Raw genomic sequence first — 18,200 nt, 5'->3', positions numbered from 1 at the left:
TCCCTAAAAAAAAAACCAAAACCAACAACCCTTGCTGGACTGTCTGTGAGAAGCACTGGATGAATAGCGATGATCATCTTTCTGAGCCACCGTGATGGCTATTATTACCTTCATTTTTTGGCCAACACTGATAATCTGCTATCTTTATTTCTGTCCATGTTGGCCCTTATGGCTCCAGCAAGGACAGGTCTCCATGTGCTAATTCTGGACTACGCATGTTTGGTTAATGACATCTAAAAACCAGGATGATTGGAAGCAGCATCAGAACCATCTGGTCTCCCATTCTGTGTCCTAGAACACTTTGAATGCTGCTTGTTTATGTTTGAGGTAGTTGAGCTTTTGCTGCCTCTATTGGTTTCAAGTTGTGAATTGTTTGGGAAGGCGGAAGCAGTGCTCCCCTGTTTAAGTTTTATGTTTGGGCTGGTGCCAAGGGATAGTCCCGCTGTGGGTGCCTATGTTGGTGGGTGCTGCAGAAGACTTGGTAGTGCGCTGAAAAGTTGCTATCTAGTGTCCTATGTAATACAGGCAGTGTAGTTTTGTGGCTATGTGTGCAACTGTAGGGTCCTGCACTCAAAAAACCTGCTGTTACAGGGGTACACTTGATGTAATCAAAGTATAACAGCGGCAGCAACTGCCCAGTTTTTGTCCTGATGGTAGAACAAGCAGCCTTGCTAAGTGTCTGCTGCTTGTCATGGCTCACCAGCTGCAGGGGCTGGATGCAGAGCTGCAGTGTCACCAGTTGCGATGGCTTGGAATGAATGCAATAGTGAGACTTTGATTTGTTCAACTTGCAGCTTCTCCCATGACTTAAGTCATTCTTTTGTGAAGTGCAGAGTTCCACAGAGAGCAGGCAAGTCGAGCAAGAGCTTCCAAGCAGTGAGTTGTGTCGTTCACGTCCCCTGTCCCTCCCTGGAAACATAGTCATGTAAATATCCCATGTGCTGTGGGCAGAGCTCCAGTGAGAACAAACCTCTGTGCTCTGAGGTCGGATTAGGAGCGTGTTCAGATAATGACATCTGAAAACAGGATGGCTGGGAGCTGCAGCAGAGCAACGAGGGGGCTTTGAAAGAGAGAGGAGTCTAATCCTCTCTGCTAATAAGGAGGCAGCTGCTGCCAATGCATCAGGCTTGGCAAGCACTGCTTTGCTGCTCCTGGTGTCTCTGACGGGTGGCAGAGAGGCGCAAAGACCCAGCTGCTTCGAGATGGTAGGGGAAGAGCCACAGAGGAGGGGGTTTGTTTTCATTCTTTAGGTAAACCAAGAACTTTGGGATTGCTCTGCCCCCCCCCCCCCCCCCCAATCCACAACAGCACTTTGTCAGGACAGGCATCAGAGCAGTGCATCGCGCCAGGAGCAGTTCGTCTGGCAATGCAGAAGTGGTGACCGAGGCTGCGAGGGGACGGATACACAGACACCCAAGCACCTGCTGTTGGTGCACAACCCATTGCATTTCCAGGGCACTCAAGCCTGGCTTTTTGTCAGGAAGGCAGCTGGATGTGTGCCGGTCTGGGTGCAGGCTTTGTGCCCCACCAGTGAAAGAACAGCTTTGGGTGGGGAGGGATTGGGGGGGGGGGGGGGGGGGGTGTCAACACAGGGGCAGCTCTTGTGCAGAGTTACTTCTTGCTATGTGTACTAATCTCCACAACGACTGCCAGGATGTATGCTTGCATTGGTCTTCCACCGAGGGTGAGTACTCTGGGTTATGGCATTACCTGGCAGATAGCACGAGGGCCATTACTTTAGAGCACATGAAGCGCTGTGAACATGCTTCCCACCCCAGACACCGCTGCATACCCCCCAGTAACTTGCTTGCTTCCTCATAAGATGGCATCTACTGCCTGTCCCCATCAGCCTTGTTCAGAGCGGGGATGCTGGTGATGAAAGCCTGTTCTAGACACACCTCCAGTGTGGAAGTGCCCAGGCCTGGCATGAGTCTTGGATAGGAGAATGGTGGGGACAAGCTGTATTGAGCGTGCAGTGGTTTTATCTAATCTATTGTTCCTTTACAGTCAGCACTCATGACTGCTGGATCAGTTGTACCAAGGCAGTGTTGCATCGCACTTGGCTGCCAGAACACCCTCTGGCCTGAAAGACTTTCTCATCCCAGATGGCAGGCGCTGTACTTTGCATGATGTATACAAGTTTCTGCAGCAGGAAAAAGCTATGGAAAGCTATTTCAGGTAAAGAATGCTTTCAGATCTTCGATGCATGGCATACAACTTTATGTGTCCTTGCTAAGTTCTGTCAAAGTATATGGCTTCAACATTGCATTTTAGTGAAGATTAGTAGATGTATTAGCCTCCACCCCTTCTATGCAGACAAGATGTTTCATTCATGCTCCTTGTCACTCTTTTGTTAGGGCAATAGTCAAACATCTATTGATTTAGTGGGCTTTGAATGACAGTGTAAGGTTTCAAGTGGGTTACAGAAAGCACAGTTCTACCATGGATCCCAATTCCCTACCCTGAGGTGCAGGCCAAGGTAGGAAGGGAAAAGTCAAAGTGTAAGCAGTCACATCTCTAATTCCAGGTCCCAGTTTAGCAAATCGTGGAGATGTAAGCATCACTTCTATCAGGAGCCCTGATGGGCTGCTTAAAAAACTTGAGGCCAGAGCCCCTGTAAAGAGAACTCCGTTCCTATTGCACTTATTACCTTAGTACTAGTGCTAAAATAGTGGCTGACAAAGGGGGTGCAGGGCCATCACTAGGACTGAAGTGCTTTAAAAGACCCAAACGGCTCCAAGACTTGTCAGCTCTTAAAAAAAAAAAAAAAACCACACCTCCTCAATCAAGAAGACAACTTGATCACTTAAAACTTTGGGGTTTTTTTTCCAGTTTTTATTGAGTGAAAATGTCAAACCTTGCATCAGTCATGCAAAAAAAAAAAAAAAATCAAATAAATAAAACACATATATTAAATTTCTAATAGCACTAAATTCAAGTGGAAAAATATTCAGTTCTTAATAACGCAGGTGCTGAAGAGACCAGATTCAAGTAAATCAGAGCACACCATCCTGTTTAGGGTGTTGTTTTTTTTTTTTTTTTCACTTTCTGCATTTTTGTCTCAAAACCTATATATATATCTATATATCTATATATATGTATATACATATAGATATATACACACACACATATATATGTGCATACATATTATTTTTATATTTATATATATACACATACATATTTATAAAACATTAAAAAGAGCATTGGTGGTTCAAGCATTTATTCCCCCCCTCCCCCACGGAAAGAAAAAAAACAACAACAAAACAAAAAAAAAATTACACATTTAAAATTCAAAATGAGCTAGCAATGGCTTATAGTCCTAGTGTGCAATATGGATATTACAAAAGGCTAGAATCCTCCCTCTTTTTTTTTTTCATTTTTGTTTTTTTAAAGGTTTTTTTTTTTTTGCTACATTGGAAATTTTTTTTTAATTTTTTTTATTTTTTTTTTTTCTATACAAAATTCCTTCCACACAGACTTTAATCCAGTTGAGTTTGTGGCTAGAATGAACAATCTAGTCAATAGGGGTTTTGTTTTTTTTTTTTCCCTACTTTATTTAATTTTTTTTTTTTTGCTCTTCAGCAGTGAATGGTAGCAGAATCAGGAGGGTCCATCTCAAGATTTATTTTGTTTGGTTTTGATCTTGTTTTGGACAGAATAGTTCCATTTCCTCTCTCCTCTTCCCCCCTCCTCATACAGTTAGTTGAATCTTCCTCTCTTTCTCTGGTCATTCTTTTAAGCACATATTTCAACAGTATTGTATTAACAGTCCTATTGATATGATAGCTTGAAGTGAAAAAAAACCCCACCTCGCTGTAATAGGGAATCTTTGTGCTGTTGAGGTCTTTGTTCAGAAATGCTCTTAAGCCTGGGCTTAAACCTGTGCCTGTTTGAAAGCATCTGCTTAAGAGTTTTGCTGAATTAAAGCCTTAACATGGCAGAATAAAAAAGATGGGTTTAACTTTCTTGACTTTTTGTTGTTGTTGTTGTTGCAAATAGAGACATAGTAAGAGATTTGCAGAAACAAGACTTGGAGAAGGTTGAGTAAGACATGCTCAGGGGTTAGGGCCAGCCTCCTGGGTGGCCCTGTCTGAAGGGCAGAGTGGCCACTGTCCTGTTCAGGTATCTGACCTTCTCGGGGAGGGGCCAGGCCCTGCTCAGCGGTCACATTTAGCAGCAGCCTGTTGGGAAAGAAATCTCATTCCCTGTGCCAGCTCCTGGAGAAGAGGTGATAGACGTTTGGGAGAAAGGCTGAGATGTTAGGGAGAAGTAGCGTGCCTTGGGGGAGAAAATGGTGTGCATAGATAAACACAGGCCCTTCTGGCACGCTTAGCCACGCAGAAGGACATGTGAAACAGGACCCCATTCCAGCGCAGATCCTGGTGCAGTTGCATGGGCTGCACCTGCCTGAAGCTGCCTCCTGGGATGATGTATTATGTCCAGCACCAGCCAAAGCGGTCTGGCGTTAGCAGAGCTACTGGTAGATCTTTTATGCCTTTTCTCCACATGCTTATGCTTTCTCCTGCTGTTGTGCAGTGATTCCGTCAGTGGAGTCTGGTGAGATGTGAGAGGGGAGAGGTAAAACACTACATGCCAGTGCAGGTTCCCAGCTCTTAACAGCAGGGAAAAAGCTTGCCTATCCTGAACGGAAACAAGTGGCCCACATGAGCCCTGTGCCTTGCCCCTGAACCCAGGCTCCCCCACCCACCTTCAGCATTAGCAACACCTACTGGCAGGTTTCATGAAACCCTGCAGGATGTTGTATTGAAGGCAGTAGGCGCGATCCTGCTCCCGCAAAAGTCACCAATAGACAACCTGTTGATTTTAGTGGTACAAAATAAACACATCTGTTTTGCAAGATGTGGCTTGTGTTATATCCAAGGATTCCTCTTGGAGCCCATCACCATACTATCTAAGTAGTTGAATATGGAAAAAAAAAAAATGTACAAGTGTAGAACCTGCAGCAAATGCCGTTAAAGTAAAATCTTTTTTGCCCCATCCCATTTCTAGAAATTCCAGGGCCTCATTCCCTCACTCTGCCCCAGGAACGTGAGCTTCATTATATTCAAGAATTGGGTTGTCCTAGAAAACACACAGTTGAGGGCAGGGGATATATCAAACAAAACAAAAACAAACAAACAAACAAACAAAAACCCCTATAAAAATAAAAGCCACACAAATAGCTGATAGAGGAAAAGAACTCCAAAGAATTAAATAAACTACAAACTAGTAATAACAATATTTCATTTGTTTTGTTTTCATTTGTTTCATCTCTACAAAATTCAAGTTAGAATTCGGAATCGTGCAGCTCCAGTCAGTGCTAGGAGTGTGAAGTCAGCCTCAAACCATAGCATTAAGGCCCCCCCCTCCCCTGCCACCCCCTACAAACAAACACTACATTGGGGGAAAAAAAAAAAAAAAAAAAAGAGAAAAAAAATTGCACACAATTAACCATATCTAAGGGCTACCCAGAAGGCAGATGACCCCACCCCCCCCACCCCCCCACCCCCATCCCCTGGCATTGGTGGTTTCTCTTTTGTTCTATATATAGTAATAACCTTTACAGGAAAAATACTGTACAACTTTTTTTTTTTTTTTTTTTGCCTTTCCCTTTGAAACATTATCTGAACATTCTGTCCCCGCATTTACACAGCTGAGCTGCTTGTTTATAAATCAGACCTGATCTGCACCAGTTCCTTAGGGAAATAATTAAAAAAAAAAAAAAAAAAAAAAAAAGGCAACCTAAACTTCTTGAGGCCTTTATCTATTCAGGGTGAAAACAAATTATGGGGATCCCTTGGAGCTGAAGTGCTCATGGAGTTGAGGGGGGAGGGTCCCTGCATGATGTTAGAAAAAAATAATTTTTTTTTTTTTTTAAAAAGGGACAAACTTCAGACACAAGGAACCTTTTGCTAGGCTGGTATACTTACAAACTGGCACTGAAATAACTATTATCAGAATTAATTCATACAGCTAGTCCTTCTGGAGCCCAGGTGTACACAGACAAGCCCTCTCTGAGAGGATGTGGGGGGGTCAAATGCCTATCGGAGTCCGGGACATTATCCTGTAGTGTGTGTTCCCAGACTGGGCTAGGAAAAGAGCAGGGAAGAGCTTGTCACCAGGGGAAAGCCCAGGCTCCTGGAGGTGGCAGGTCTCAATACAGTATAGTTGCATTTGCTGATGCAGTGTGCAAGCCATTAGCCCTACTTGTCAAAATTAACCAGCATGAACTCAGAAATGCATTAATTCTTAGCTGGACTACATCCTGGCCTCAGCTAGCATCTCCCCACCCTGTCCTTGAGGTCTCTGTGCTGTGTAGGTTGCAGCAGCCTCATGTTTAGTAGCTGCAAAAAAAACATGACTTGCATCATCTAGCTACAGATACTGCAGAACAGCATTGCCCCCCCCCCCCCCCCCGCCCCAGTGCTGAGCAAAAGGGACCCCCAGTCTGAACAAAACATCCTGCAGCAGGATCCTGAATGTTTGCCTGTCTTCTCCCTTCTCAGTGGTGCCAGAAGTCACCAGAGATCCATATCGGTGCATGCAGAGACAGACAGACTTGCCCATCCCCACTGAAAGGCTGGGGATGAGCGCTTGGGGACTGGGGACATACCTGTCATTGTACAACTGCTTGGATCAGAGAGCAAGTAGTATTTTTCAAGGCTGCTTTAATGGCTAGGACGCTCTTATGTGAGCACGGTGCTCCTTCTGCTGCACCGTGGGACAGAGTGTCAGCTCACAACCTCCTGAGATGGGGATACTGAAGCACCACAAAAACGCCTCGCCCTCAACAGAGAGGAAGCACCTGGGGGTTGGGATGAGATGGAACTGGATGGGAGCTTTACCCCAGTCCTCCAGCATGACAGACCCTTTAACTGCCCACTGTGTTCTTCCCAAGTTACTTCAGCTAAATCCCTACCGGCAGAACAGCAGGGATGAGGAGAGGTGTCCTACAGAGAAAGTGTAGACTGAGAAAGTTTTACAATATAAATAGCATTCAAAATTATCATTAATAGTAAAAAGGATCTGGAAGAACAGAGGAGTGTCCCATTCCCACCCCTGCTCATTCATTAATGCGTCCTCATTTACGTGACAATAAATACCCACTCCCACCCTTGCTGTCTGATGCCATTCATTTAATGCTGGAGAAAGAAGGGGGGAGGGGGAGAGAGAGAGAGAGAGAGCGAGCGCACACACCCCTCACCCCCCCCTTCCTACTGGCAAAAGCTGAGCTAGTTGTCTTTGTGACACCAATTCCTTGAATTTTATATATGTGTGTGTGTGTACATTTTATATATATATAGAGAGACACACACACAAATATATATTTCTTAAATTCATTACCTGTTGTTCCCACCCACCCCCCTCCAAGAAGTGGAGATTATTATTAATATCGTACAACTGAAAACATGGAAAAATAAAACCCAGAAAGAAAAATGGGGGGATAGAGCCCCACCCATAACAAAGGGTCCCCAGATGGGCACAGGCCCCACGCACCATGCAGGGAGCAAGGAAAAGCAGCTAGTACCCTCAAGGTTCACGTCCATCTAAAAGGGTGTTTCTTGCTGCATCCTGCCCCCGTGTTCTGTGATCTGCAGAATGAAGTGATGCAGCACCAGTCCTGCTGCAAACCTGTTTCTCTTACGGGGCTTGTGGAGGAGCATGGGTTTCCTTCCTTCCTCTCTCTCGTGTGTGTGGCACGGAGTTTGTTTTTCACTTGCCATCCCAATCTTTGTTCTTGCCTCATATGGGGTCCTCTTAGTAACTCTGTGTTAAGAGCAAAACCGAACTACTGCCATTGTTGTATCTAAGATTAAGGAGAAGCTGCTGGAGCAACGGTAGAGGCTGGGGCAGCAGCTGGAGCTGGAGCAGGAGTTGGGGCTGGAGTAAGGGCTGGCTCGCCCTGTGGCCTGGAAGCATCACCATGGTCTGTGGAAGAAGCAGCCTCCTCTGGTTCTCCATCTTCTTTAGTGGCCAGGCCCTCAGGGTCAGGCAGCGATTCTTCAGAATCTGTGTTCAGGTCTTCCTCTTCATCATCATCCTCATCGTCATCATCATCATCCTCCTCTTCATCATCCTCCTCTTCTTCATTCATCTCCTCCTCATCATCCTCTTCATCCTCTTGGGAAGAGTCATCCTCATCCTCCACATCACCAGAGCCAGATGCCACCGCCCCCCTCTCCTGAGGTGCAGTCCCGGCTCTGCTCGGTGATGGACCTTCAGTGACTTCTGACTGCTTCTTGCTGAGGTCCAGGGAATCATTGAGGCCCACACCAGCCGCATTCTGCAGGAAGAAGAGAGAGCTGTTGTTGTCAGTGCTGAGGTTGAGGGAACTGTCCAGGTTGATGGAAGAGTTCTGGATGTCATACTCAAGAGTGGAGTGGGCAAGGCCCTCAGGGCCAGGAGAGATGGCAGGAAGCTCCCCTCGCTCCTGCTTCTCATGTTTGCGCTTGTGCGAGTCCATCTGTGACATGCCCACCACTGTGTGTTTGCAGCCGGGGTAGGTGCAATGGAAGTGGGAGCACTTGAGTTTGTACTTGCAGTCAGGCACCTCGCAGTCCACGCTTGAGCTGAACTGGCAGAAGCCAGCAGCACTGATGACGTCCTGCTTGCCGTGGTGCTTACGGTGGGCTGTCACCTTAGTGCTGTCAGTGCAGCGGAAGCCGCAACGCAGACAGTGGAAGTGTGTGCTATTGCCAGAGAACTGACAGTCTGGGAAGTTGCAACTCAGTGAAGACTTGAAGCGTTTGAAATCATCCAAAACCAGGTTGTCAACACGATCATGATGCTGGGCGTGCTTATACATGTGGGTACGGCCACAGAACTTGTAGCCACAATTCTCCCGCGTGCAGTGGTAGTGGGTAACCTTGAGAGAGAATTGGCAGCTGGAGTCCTTGCAGTCCTCGTAGAGGTCATAGCGCCGAAATCCCTCCAGCATCATCCCTTCATCCAGCATCTTGCGTGAGGATGCAGTCTTGCGGCGCTTGCCAAATGGGGACATGTCCTCAATAATCCAGAAACGCTTTTTGGCCCCCGAGGCAGTTGGCATAGTGATAGTATTCCCTGAGGAGAAAAATCAGAGTGGTGTTGCTGACAGCCAGGTCTCTTCATCTCCTAACCACCCTGGCAAGCTCTGTATTAGCCAAGACAGGATGCTGCAACTGTTCCCCCCCAGCAGCTCATCCCTCAAGCTCTAAGTAAGCCTCAACTCTGGGATCGTGGGCTGGCTGATGCCTGCTGGACATGGCTTCCTCAATTTTCAGCATATCCCACCCTGCCTCTAATTGCTGCTCTTGTATATTGATGCTATCCAAATGCTAACTGTTGCTTCTCTGTTTTGCTATTCTCATTGTTTCTCCTGCTGCTTCGGTAATCTCTAGTTCTATTTTCCTCAAATCAGACTTTAATACAGAGGAGCTGCCTTATTCAATCCAAGGACTGAGGTGTTTTACTGTAGTTCACTGGGGTTGAAGTGGTAAAAGACTTTAAGCATGCTAAAAACTGGTCCATGTATACTGTTCTCCCATATCCAGGCTCCTGTAATACACTACAATTGCCAAGGACAGGCAGGAAGTGAAGGAAGATCCCATGCGTGATTAAAACTGCAAGGGGGGGGGGGAATTTATAGAAATAGGATGGACTTTGGCCAGGAGACTGCAACATCCCTCACTGTAATGAGCCTACATATTACAATGAGTGCACTTAGAAAGACAGATGGACAGATGTTCAATGGGGCTAATTCTCATCATCACTAGCCAGTGGACTCTGAGAAAAAATACCAGTTCTACAGCTTTCCCTTGGGTCTCAAAAATCACATGATGCCCCTAGTAAATAAAGAGCCCTCATCTATCTTCCACTTTCATTCACAGGGCCAGCGTAACTGGCTAGTGCTCGCGTCCCCTAGGATCAAGCTGACATCAAGAACTCGACCTCATTATATCTATTAACTTTTTTCTTCTCTGCTTGCTATTTCCAGAACCAAACCACAATCTGTATCAACATGCGGTACAGACAAGGTTGGGGACAAGAATTTCTCACCAGGTGCAGAATTGTGAGTGTAATTGGAAATTATAGCTTGCAACTAAAATATACTTTTTTTTTTACTTCCCCCCCCCCCCCCCCCCCCGTCATGCTGAAATTGCCATGCTCTTAAAAAGAGGCATGATTTGTGACATGCAGTGCCTTGCGGCCTGAGAATCCAGAACAGTTTGCATCCTTGTCTAGGAGACTGAAGAAACAGTCATCTGATTGACTGTTGTAGAATTCTTTTTTTTTCCTGGCTGATAAGCAGGTATTAAAAGTGATGAATGCTATTTTTGCCATATCTGGCCCTTCAAATGACAACCCTTTAAGAGAAGGTGGCGATCATTGAAGGAGACCTCCAAAAGTTAAACTGGCACTGAAGTCAATGGAAACGGTAGCAGCAACCTAATCTCCGCATAGTTCACATGCCTGGCCTATAGAGATTGCAGGATAAGCAAAGAACAAAAGATCTTCCCACACCCATTTGTTACATGGCACTTCTGCTCTGACTGCAAATCAGGATACCAGCTTGGGGCATCCATGGTGAGACCATCTTGGTGACATGCAGCTGGTGGAAACTGCGCGTTAAGGCTAATTTAACCAGCTACCAGTGAAAGAATAACTTTCTGTCACTGTAGATTTTTAATCAGCAAGCTCTTAGCTATAGAATCTGTGACCAATTACTCTCTGCTGCCCCCCCCCCCCCCCCCCCCGCAAACATCTGGTATTGTAAAATCTTGTTCTCTGCTTCCAGGCAACTAGTGTAAGTGCATCATTGCCTGGACAAATCGCTGCTATCCAAACTCCTTACTCCTTTAAAAAAAAATTACAGCCAAACCATCAAGTCTTTTATCATTAGTATGAATGCTCATCTTGCCTGCCTTCAGACAGGAATATGGGATAGACCATCCTAGGAGAAAGACTCTGGACTGGAACTTAAATTTTACTTTTTTTAAACTCAATGCATCTGTCCAACTTTTACAACAGGTCAAACAGATGTGCTTAAAACTTTAGTTAAACCAATTCTGTTTTCTCATACAGGCAAAATTTCAGAGCAGGGATATGAATAAGAGATGATAACATGGTACACTCTCCTTTAGCCACTAGACAACATGCAGTCCCTAGCACCCAGTTGAAGATTACAAGCCTCAACAGATACAATCTCAATGGTAAGTGCATGCCATAAGCTTGTCTTTTCAACTACTAATGATGTAAACATTCATGAAACTATACAAAGGCAAAAAGAAAAGAAACTTAAAAATATATAATTAGAGGAAAGCACAGCACAAGGTCAAGATGTTTCAGGTTGCATGTAAATAAGTTAAAAAAAAAAAGCAAATTTCGTTCATTGGAACACCCTCCTCCAGACAAGGCAAGGATCCTTCTCCTGCCAAGTCCCATGAGAAGAACCTGTGAACTTCCAAGTAGAGTTGGTCCTCCAGCCATACTCCCAACCATTTACCTTGGATTTGCGCATTACTAAAACTGGCAGGAAGAATGACTGGGACATTTGTAGGCTGCTAGAATCCTCTTAAGCGTCAACTTTAAGCACAAATATGCCTTTAATTAACTAGAAAAGAGCCGAGAGTTGGGAAAAGAAGCCAAAACTGAGACACACCCTAAAAAACATTCCCAGCTGGAATGAGAATCTCCAGACTGAGACATCTCTGATCTCAGTCACACATGGGAAACACGGCAGCTTAAAACTAAAAATCTAGATGTATTTTCTGCAGCTGTTAAGAGCAGATGTAAATAACAGTGAGTGTGAGAAACAGCCTGAGCTGTCTGATGATGTCATCGTAGTGACACTGACTGTACTACACTCTGTTACGGGTGCTGGGGAAAGCAGCCCTGAATTTTATGGCTTCATATATGAATAGGAAGCAGTGAAGCTTACAGTTCCCAAAAATATGGGAACTGGGTAGCTTGTCAGACATTTACCTGCTGAGATGTGTGCAGCACACTATGGTAGGCACTGGGTTGGGTGGCCTGGAAGATCTAAACAAGAATTCCAAGTCCCATTAATGCTACAAAAGCAAAAGTTTGCTTTGTGGCCACCCTGCTGTTATCAAGAGGCTGAAAGTGCATTTTAACTAGGGATTTTGTTAGATTTTTCTCAAAGTTTGGAATTGGTGGAAATTGCTCTTGGGTATCCAAATGTCTCTTAATGATTTGCTGTGGTTTTGGTTACCCTTAGCTGTGGGTACTGTGTCAGCAGACAACAGGAGTAGGCATGGACGGGCCCTTGGACAAAGTTAAATGAGACACAGAGTGACATATGCTTTTTTACTGACCCAAAGGTGCAGAGAAAAAAATGTGGCCAGGGTGAGTGGGGAAGGAGATGGGCACAGGACACTAAGAGAGAAAGCAAAGAAGTGTTACCTGCTGCATCCTGAACTAAGGGAACGTCACTTTTTACTGGAGTTGGAGTGGCAATGATGGGCGAAAACCCAGTGGTGCTGGCGGCAGGCATGACAATGCCTCTGCTGGATCCAAGAGTGGCACTGAGCAGAGAGTATGAGAGACAAGATGGAGAGAAAAGATAGGGGAGGGTGGGAAGGGGAGACCTAAGCAGGGCTTGTGAGAAAGATGGAGGCAGAGATGGTGGTTGAGGTTGTGGTGCATTGTGGGTAGCATCATCGGCAGCAGCAGTAGCAGTAGAAGGAACCAGGCAGCCTGGAGAATGTGGAGAGAAAAAAAAAGCAGAAAAAAAAGAAAAAAAAAAACAAAACAACAAACCAAAAACAAAACAACAAAAACAACAACAACAACAAAAAAAAAGAACTGGAATGAGAACCCAAGAGCAGAAGCAATATGATGAAAATGGAAAATACATTCACAAATGTATGAAACAGAATTGTAACAGAGAAGAAACAGAAGGTGAGAACTGACAGTATCAGGAAGAGGCGGGTTGTCTCTGCAGAAGGTAAGGTGGCTTTAGTGGCATGGGGGAACGAGTCACAGGCTTTTACACAGAAATTCCTGCTTGTTTGGTCCTTGTTCACCTATATGGTGACAGCTTGTACCAACTAATACCTGTAAGGGTGCTCTTACACTTTCGGCGGGTGGAGTTGCTTGCTGCCTGGCTAGCCATGGGGTGCCATTTCCTAGGAAGTGTGACTCAGGCCAGATGGCATACTGACAAAGGAGCGAGTGCTAGGAACCACTGTCCCACCAAACTCTCTGGAGGAGCTTTAATGTCATGGGGCAACCACTGTCATGACCCAGCAGTGTTCATACAACGTGTAGTTAAATGTGCTGTATGATAACCTTCATCTAACTGGTGTGGGAAAGAAAAGTAGGAAAATGTGTACGAAATTAAAGCAAACTCAGTGAGGCAGCCTATCTAGAATGTAACACTTAACCCTGGGAAGGACAGCTAAGAGATCCCTGGATGATAACAGAATTCATAAAAGATATCCGACTACTGAAAAGACAACCCTGTAATACAGGGCAGTGGAGATGGCTACACATAATTATCCTGGCAAACAGGAAACAATGGCAGAAAGTTAATTCCAAAAAGAGGGGATGATGGAGGTTTCCTCTGTGCAACACTGCACAAAGTGAACAAGATTTTTTTGCATGAGGAAGGGAGCTCAGTGAGCTGCTTTTATATGTTGATTTCTGAAGATGTGGTAGGTTTTTTTTCCTATGTATATAATATTTGCTATTGCACAGTCGTTCTGTACCTCAGCAGTATAGGAAAGTGCCTGACTTCAGATGCTGCACAAGGAAATACAAAAGGGTATCAGGGGAAATGCCAAGTACAGAACAGGCCCACAACTTTTTTTTTTTTTTTTTCCTTTTTTTAAATTGGTTATTAAAATAGATCCAACTCCAAGACACAGGATAAAAACCTCTCTTCAGGGGAGAAAAAAGATACCTGTTAGTTCATGGATGCTTGAGGTGCACATTTTGATGGATCTCTTCTCACAAATGATGGAGGGAGCAAGGGTTAGTACGAGGCACTGTTGTGAAGCTGGTACAATTTATATTTTAAGGTGCAGTTGTCCTTTGGCCTCTCATGAGTTTGTCTCCCAAGAGAGCAGGCAACTGCTGATCCATTTCACACACACCCCCTTCTCTCTTACCTGCTGATGTACTTTCATTGCCCACTGGAGTGCTGGAGCAGCTGCGGTCCATATTGGAAGATTCAGAGGAGATACCCCCAGGGCTACAGCCAGTGTAGTCCATGTACTCATCTGTTTCAGTGTCCATCATGCTCGGGGGTCCCTGAAAGGAAGCTGGGGTTCCTGATGAGGCTGGGCTGGGTGCCATGCTGCCAACCTGGGGGAGATTTTCATTTCTTGGAGTGTGGCCAATAACCTGCAGCAAGAAAACAGGACAGGGACTTTCACACCAAAAGCAAGATGCCAAGACCAAAACCATCTGTCTGCAATGTGTATTTGTCTCTGCCACAGTTCATGAGGGATAGCTGGAACATGCTCGTGAGTGGAACCCATGACACCGTGGCTTGGAGTGTCAATCTGCCTTCACTGGGAGCTTGGAGCCCTAAACTTGGCACATGTATCCTGGTATGTGAATTGTGATGCACTCACAGGCTAGGAGTGTTAATCTTGGCACCAGTATCCTTGTGTGTGGATTCTGATGCATTCAGAAACAGGAGGTGTTAATATTGGTATTACTACCTTACTGTGTAGGTCCTGCTGCATTTAGAGACTGGAAATATGACTACGGACATGACTGTCCTAGTGCCTGCATGCTGAGACATTGCAACAAGGGAACACAGACTGAAACCAGTGACGTCTGTGTATGCTCTGTTCACATGCAGCTGCTGTGGCCTGGCATGGTCTTCTCTGGACAGTTACATGGGTAGGGTACCCAGAAGCAAAGTACGTCCAAACACACCACTAAGTGCCTACTGAGCACTAAGGAATGGGAAAAAATGGTGTTAGTACATGTAAATGCAGAAAGGCAGTGGCAGGACAGCAATCTGGTTAGCTTTGCCATGTGCCCTGATTTGTAGTTTCATCCTTGTTTTGTTGTTTGCTGGACTGCTCCATGGGCTAAGCACAGCAACAGAGCCAGACTAGCACTGTATGCTCCCAGGATTGCTCAGGCCACGATTACCACTTCTCCACTGCTGAAGTGAGATAGGATTACCAGTGAAAGGAGATGGAGGTCAAAACCAGCATTTTCTGCTCAGCATGTACTAAAATTCTTAGGGTTAGACTCAGCATGTACTAGAAGAGTAGTGAAGACAAATCTCTTTGTTAAATCTCTCCTACGTTTGATTCTTGTACCTAAGCTTTTTATGTTCAGAACAAAAGCTACCACAACAGTAACATCAGTTCCTTGGCATCTGTGAACTCCTTAAATCCAACAGCAGTAGACTTGAACAATTAACTTATTGACAGTACCTAATAACTAATAGGGACCTGTCCTTCCCGTGTTGTGGAATGAAAGGGGGGTTCCCATCTTGCTTCTGCAGATGACCCCTTTTGGTTTTTGTATACAGAACACGTCCTTAGGGCCAGATCAGTCACAGGTATTAAAATAAAGCTAGCTTGTTTCACCTCCCAAGTCAATGGAAATTAAAGCAGTACAAGCAGGAGGTTGCAGGACTGCTGCCATTCTGAGCAGCCGCTCAGTGCTGCAGTTGAAACTCTTCAATTTATTCATGAAACACACCAACCTAATCTGCCAGTTGCTCTCAGTTATGTGTTAGAAAAGAAGCAACTGCATTGCTCTGCTGCTTCCTGAGAGAGGACAAGGAGTGCCCCAAACTAATTCCAAATCAATAAGGGAAGAGAAATTTTGAGACTAGTATTTCTCCCATCCTAGGCGGAAGCAGCAAATAATTCTTTATGGGCAACAGGAAATGTTTGCTTTAACCAGCACGTTCAATTCTTCCACATCCTAAGCACTTTCATTTTAATAAGCCATTTGGTGTATATTGAGAGAGCAGGGAGGGAATGCAAGTTGTAAATATGAGTATTTTAGTGATATCCTTCTCTTTTTTTTTTCTCTGTAATTCACAAGGAAAAGCTGTTTACACTAAGTAATGCTTTGATGTCTATGCTTCATCATCTTTCCTCTTATTGTAGAAGTCCAACCAAGTAAAGCTAACTTGGGTGAACTCGCGCATCCCAGCTGCATCTCCCAGTGCAGACAAACATCCTTAAGAGTTTGGGTATGAGCATACCCTAAAGCAGTTCTGCAGCAGAACCAAAGGGACCAGCTCTACATGAGGATCTACAACTTAAATAACCAGTGAGTCACCTGAGTAGGAACACGATCAAAGTTCTTCCCCAGCATCCTTCTCATGTGCTTTCTGGCATGGGATGTCATTTGGTGCTTGAGCAGGAAGGAGAACTGGCAGCCCTCTCGAATGCAGTGGAAGTGGCTGTTCACCTGGTTGTATTTGCAACCTACAGACACAAAACCATTGAATATAGTGCATGAAAGGTACCAGGAGGGGAAGGGACTGTAGGGAAGATGATATGGAGGTGGGACAAGGATGCTGCCACATTGATTTCTGCTGGATTCAAGATTATCAATGGTCACAGGTTCTTCAGGAACAGTCCTGAATGAAAAAAAAAAACAAACCCCATGATCTGTTGCCTGGTGAGCAACTGCAGGAGAGGATTACAGTGTACGTAGATTTAAGAAGTGAGCTTATGCTGCAGAATAGTCCCATCCCACTTCATTTTGTTATAAAGGATCATTACCATTACATCTAGCAGTGCCTAATGCTCTCCAGTCTTAGCTAGCGCCTTTTCCTTTACAAAGAGAACAAACCCAAGATATTTAACTGCATCATATAAGTTATAATTGAAAATACATGCTCATAATTAGATTAGAAATGAAAAGTTCTTTTTCTCTTTTTTCCTTTAACTGTGCTCTCAGAAAAGCAGTCTTTCAAAAGCTCTGGCTCTGGACAGTGTATGCTCTCTGGTCAGATAGAAATGAGCCAGGAAGTGTTTATTGCCACTCCAAATTTGTTGTGTAATAGGGGCAGCTACTGAACAACAAGCAATTTATATGGTTCTGGCTAACAGCACTTGACACATTTTGCTCCTTGTGGATAGTGCCATGCATGCTGGGAGTCTGTGTATCTCATTAACAGATAATCCTAAGCAGCTACATTCTATAGCTGATAAATAATGGCTAGTTGCAGTTAAAACACAGCTGTATCAATAATCAGGTTCTGTCTGTTCTCCATCATCCCTTGGCCATGCCCTTATACACACAGAGGTACACACCTACAGACAGGCTCAGTTTTACTCATCTATCACCTAGATATGATGGGTGTCGTTCACTTTTACTTAAAATATGTATTTTTCATCTCTCCCTCCCCACCCATACATGCATGTATACATTTATACATGCAAAACCATACATATAAAAAAAATCTATCACACGTGTGTTTGTTCAGAACCATTCACAGCCCTTAAAGCAGGCCAGTGCTTTCTGCACCTGCTGTATATACATACGCAACATAGAGAGGTACAGAGAAGCAGACATGCACTTACATGTTGGTATAACAGTATATATCTACACGAACACATCCAGCTACACCATCCCATCATGCTGCCTGTACCCACATAGGCAAATGCAGAGTGCTGGCTAAATGTATGTTTATTGCACAGCAAGCCCAACCTATAGGCATGTATACATACTGCTGGATGCACGTACGCCATCACTCCCAAAAATAAACGCTGCTGACACACGCACAGCCTGTAGATGCCTCGCTGCCAAACAGCTCCTAAATCACCCAGCCCATCTTTAGCTCACAGATAGCATTTTATGTGGATGCCAAGTTTATGTTTGTTTAGGTATTGCACTCCCCCACAGCCCCACCTCATCTGCCCTCCCCATTGCACTGTGCCGTTCTTTGGGATGGAGAACAAACAGTGCTGGCGGGACTGAAACAGTATCAGCAAAGGGCAGGTGAAGGCTCGCCTGTTGCTAGGGCATCCGTTTAGGCTGGGTGTCATATATCAATGTCCTGCTTTGTCTAGCCCCTGCTATCACCTGAAACACCTAAAGTTGAGCAAATAACAGCAACTGCTGAATCTACTGACATGTATAAATGAGACCTAGGTAAGTACTGGCTGTGGCGTGTTGACGCTCATTACCCTGGTTACCGCAAACAGGCTACCATTTGAGTATAAATTCTTGATGTATTCAAAGCTGAAAAGTTTGGTTCTGGT

The 18,200-nt window shown here is 44.9% G+C and overlaps 1 protein-coding gene across 4 annotated transcripts in view; it reads right to left on the bottom strand.

Annotated features, from left to right (window-relative positions):
- Positions 1-3,528: 3,528 nt before the first annotated feature.
- The window catches only part of CASZ1 (castor zinc finger 1), a 209,130-nt gene continuing 194,458 nt past the window's right edge, over positions 3,529-18,200 (bottom strand). For 3 of the 4 annotated variants that reach the window (XM_054849344.1, XM_054849342.1, XM_054849343.1), the window contains 4 exons: positions 16,267-16,415; positions 14,115-14,349; positions 12,406-12,699; positions 3,529-9,063 (listed from right to left, as the gene is read on the bottom strand). In XM_054849344.1, the coding sequence (XP_054705319.1) occupies positions 7,814-9,063; positions 12,406-12,699; positions 14,115-14,349; positions 16,267-16,415 (1,928 nt within the window). In that variant the 3' untranslated portion in view covers positions 3,529-7,813. The remainder of the gene's footprint in view (positions 9,064-12,405; positions 12,700-14,114; positions 14,350-16,266; positions 16,416-18,200) is intronic. The other variant, XM_054849345.1, reaches the window with a different exon arrangement.

Source organism: Grus americana, chromosome 21, assembly GCF_028858705.1.
Source record: "Grus americana isolate bGruAme1 chromosome 21, bGruAme1.mat, whole genome shotgun sequence".
NCBI classification, from domain to species: Eukaryota; Metazoa; Chordata; class Aves; order Gruiformes; family Gruidae; genus Grus; species Grus americana.
Note: the sequence above shows the minus strand (reverse complement) of the source record. Positions and strands in the feature narration are given on the sequence as shown.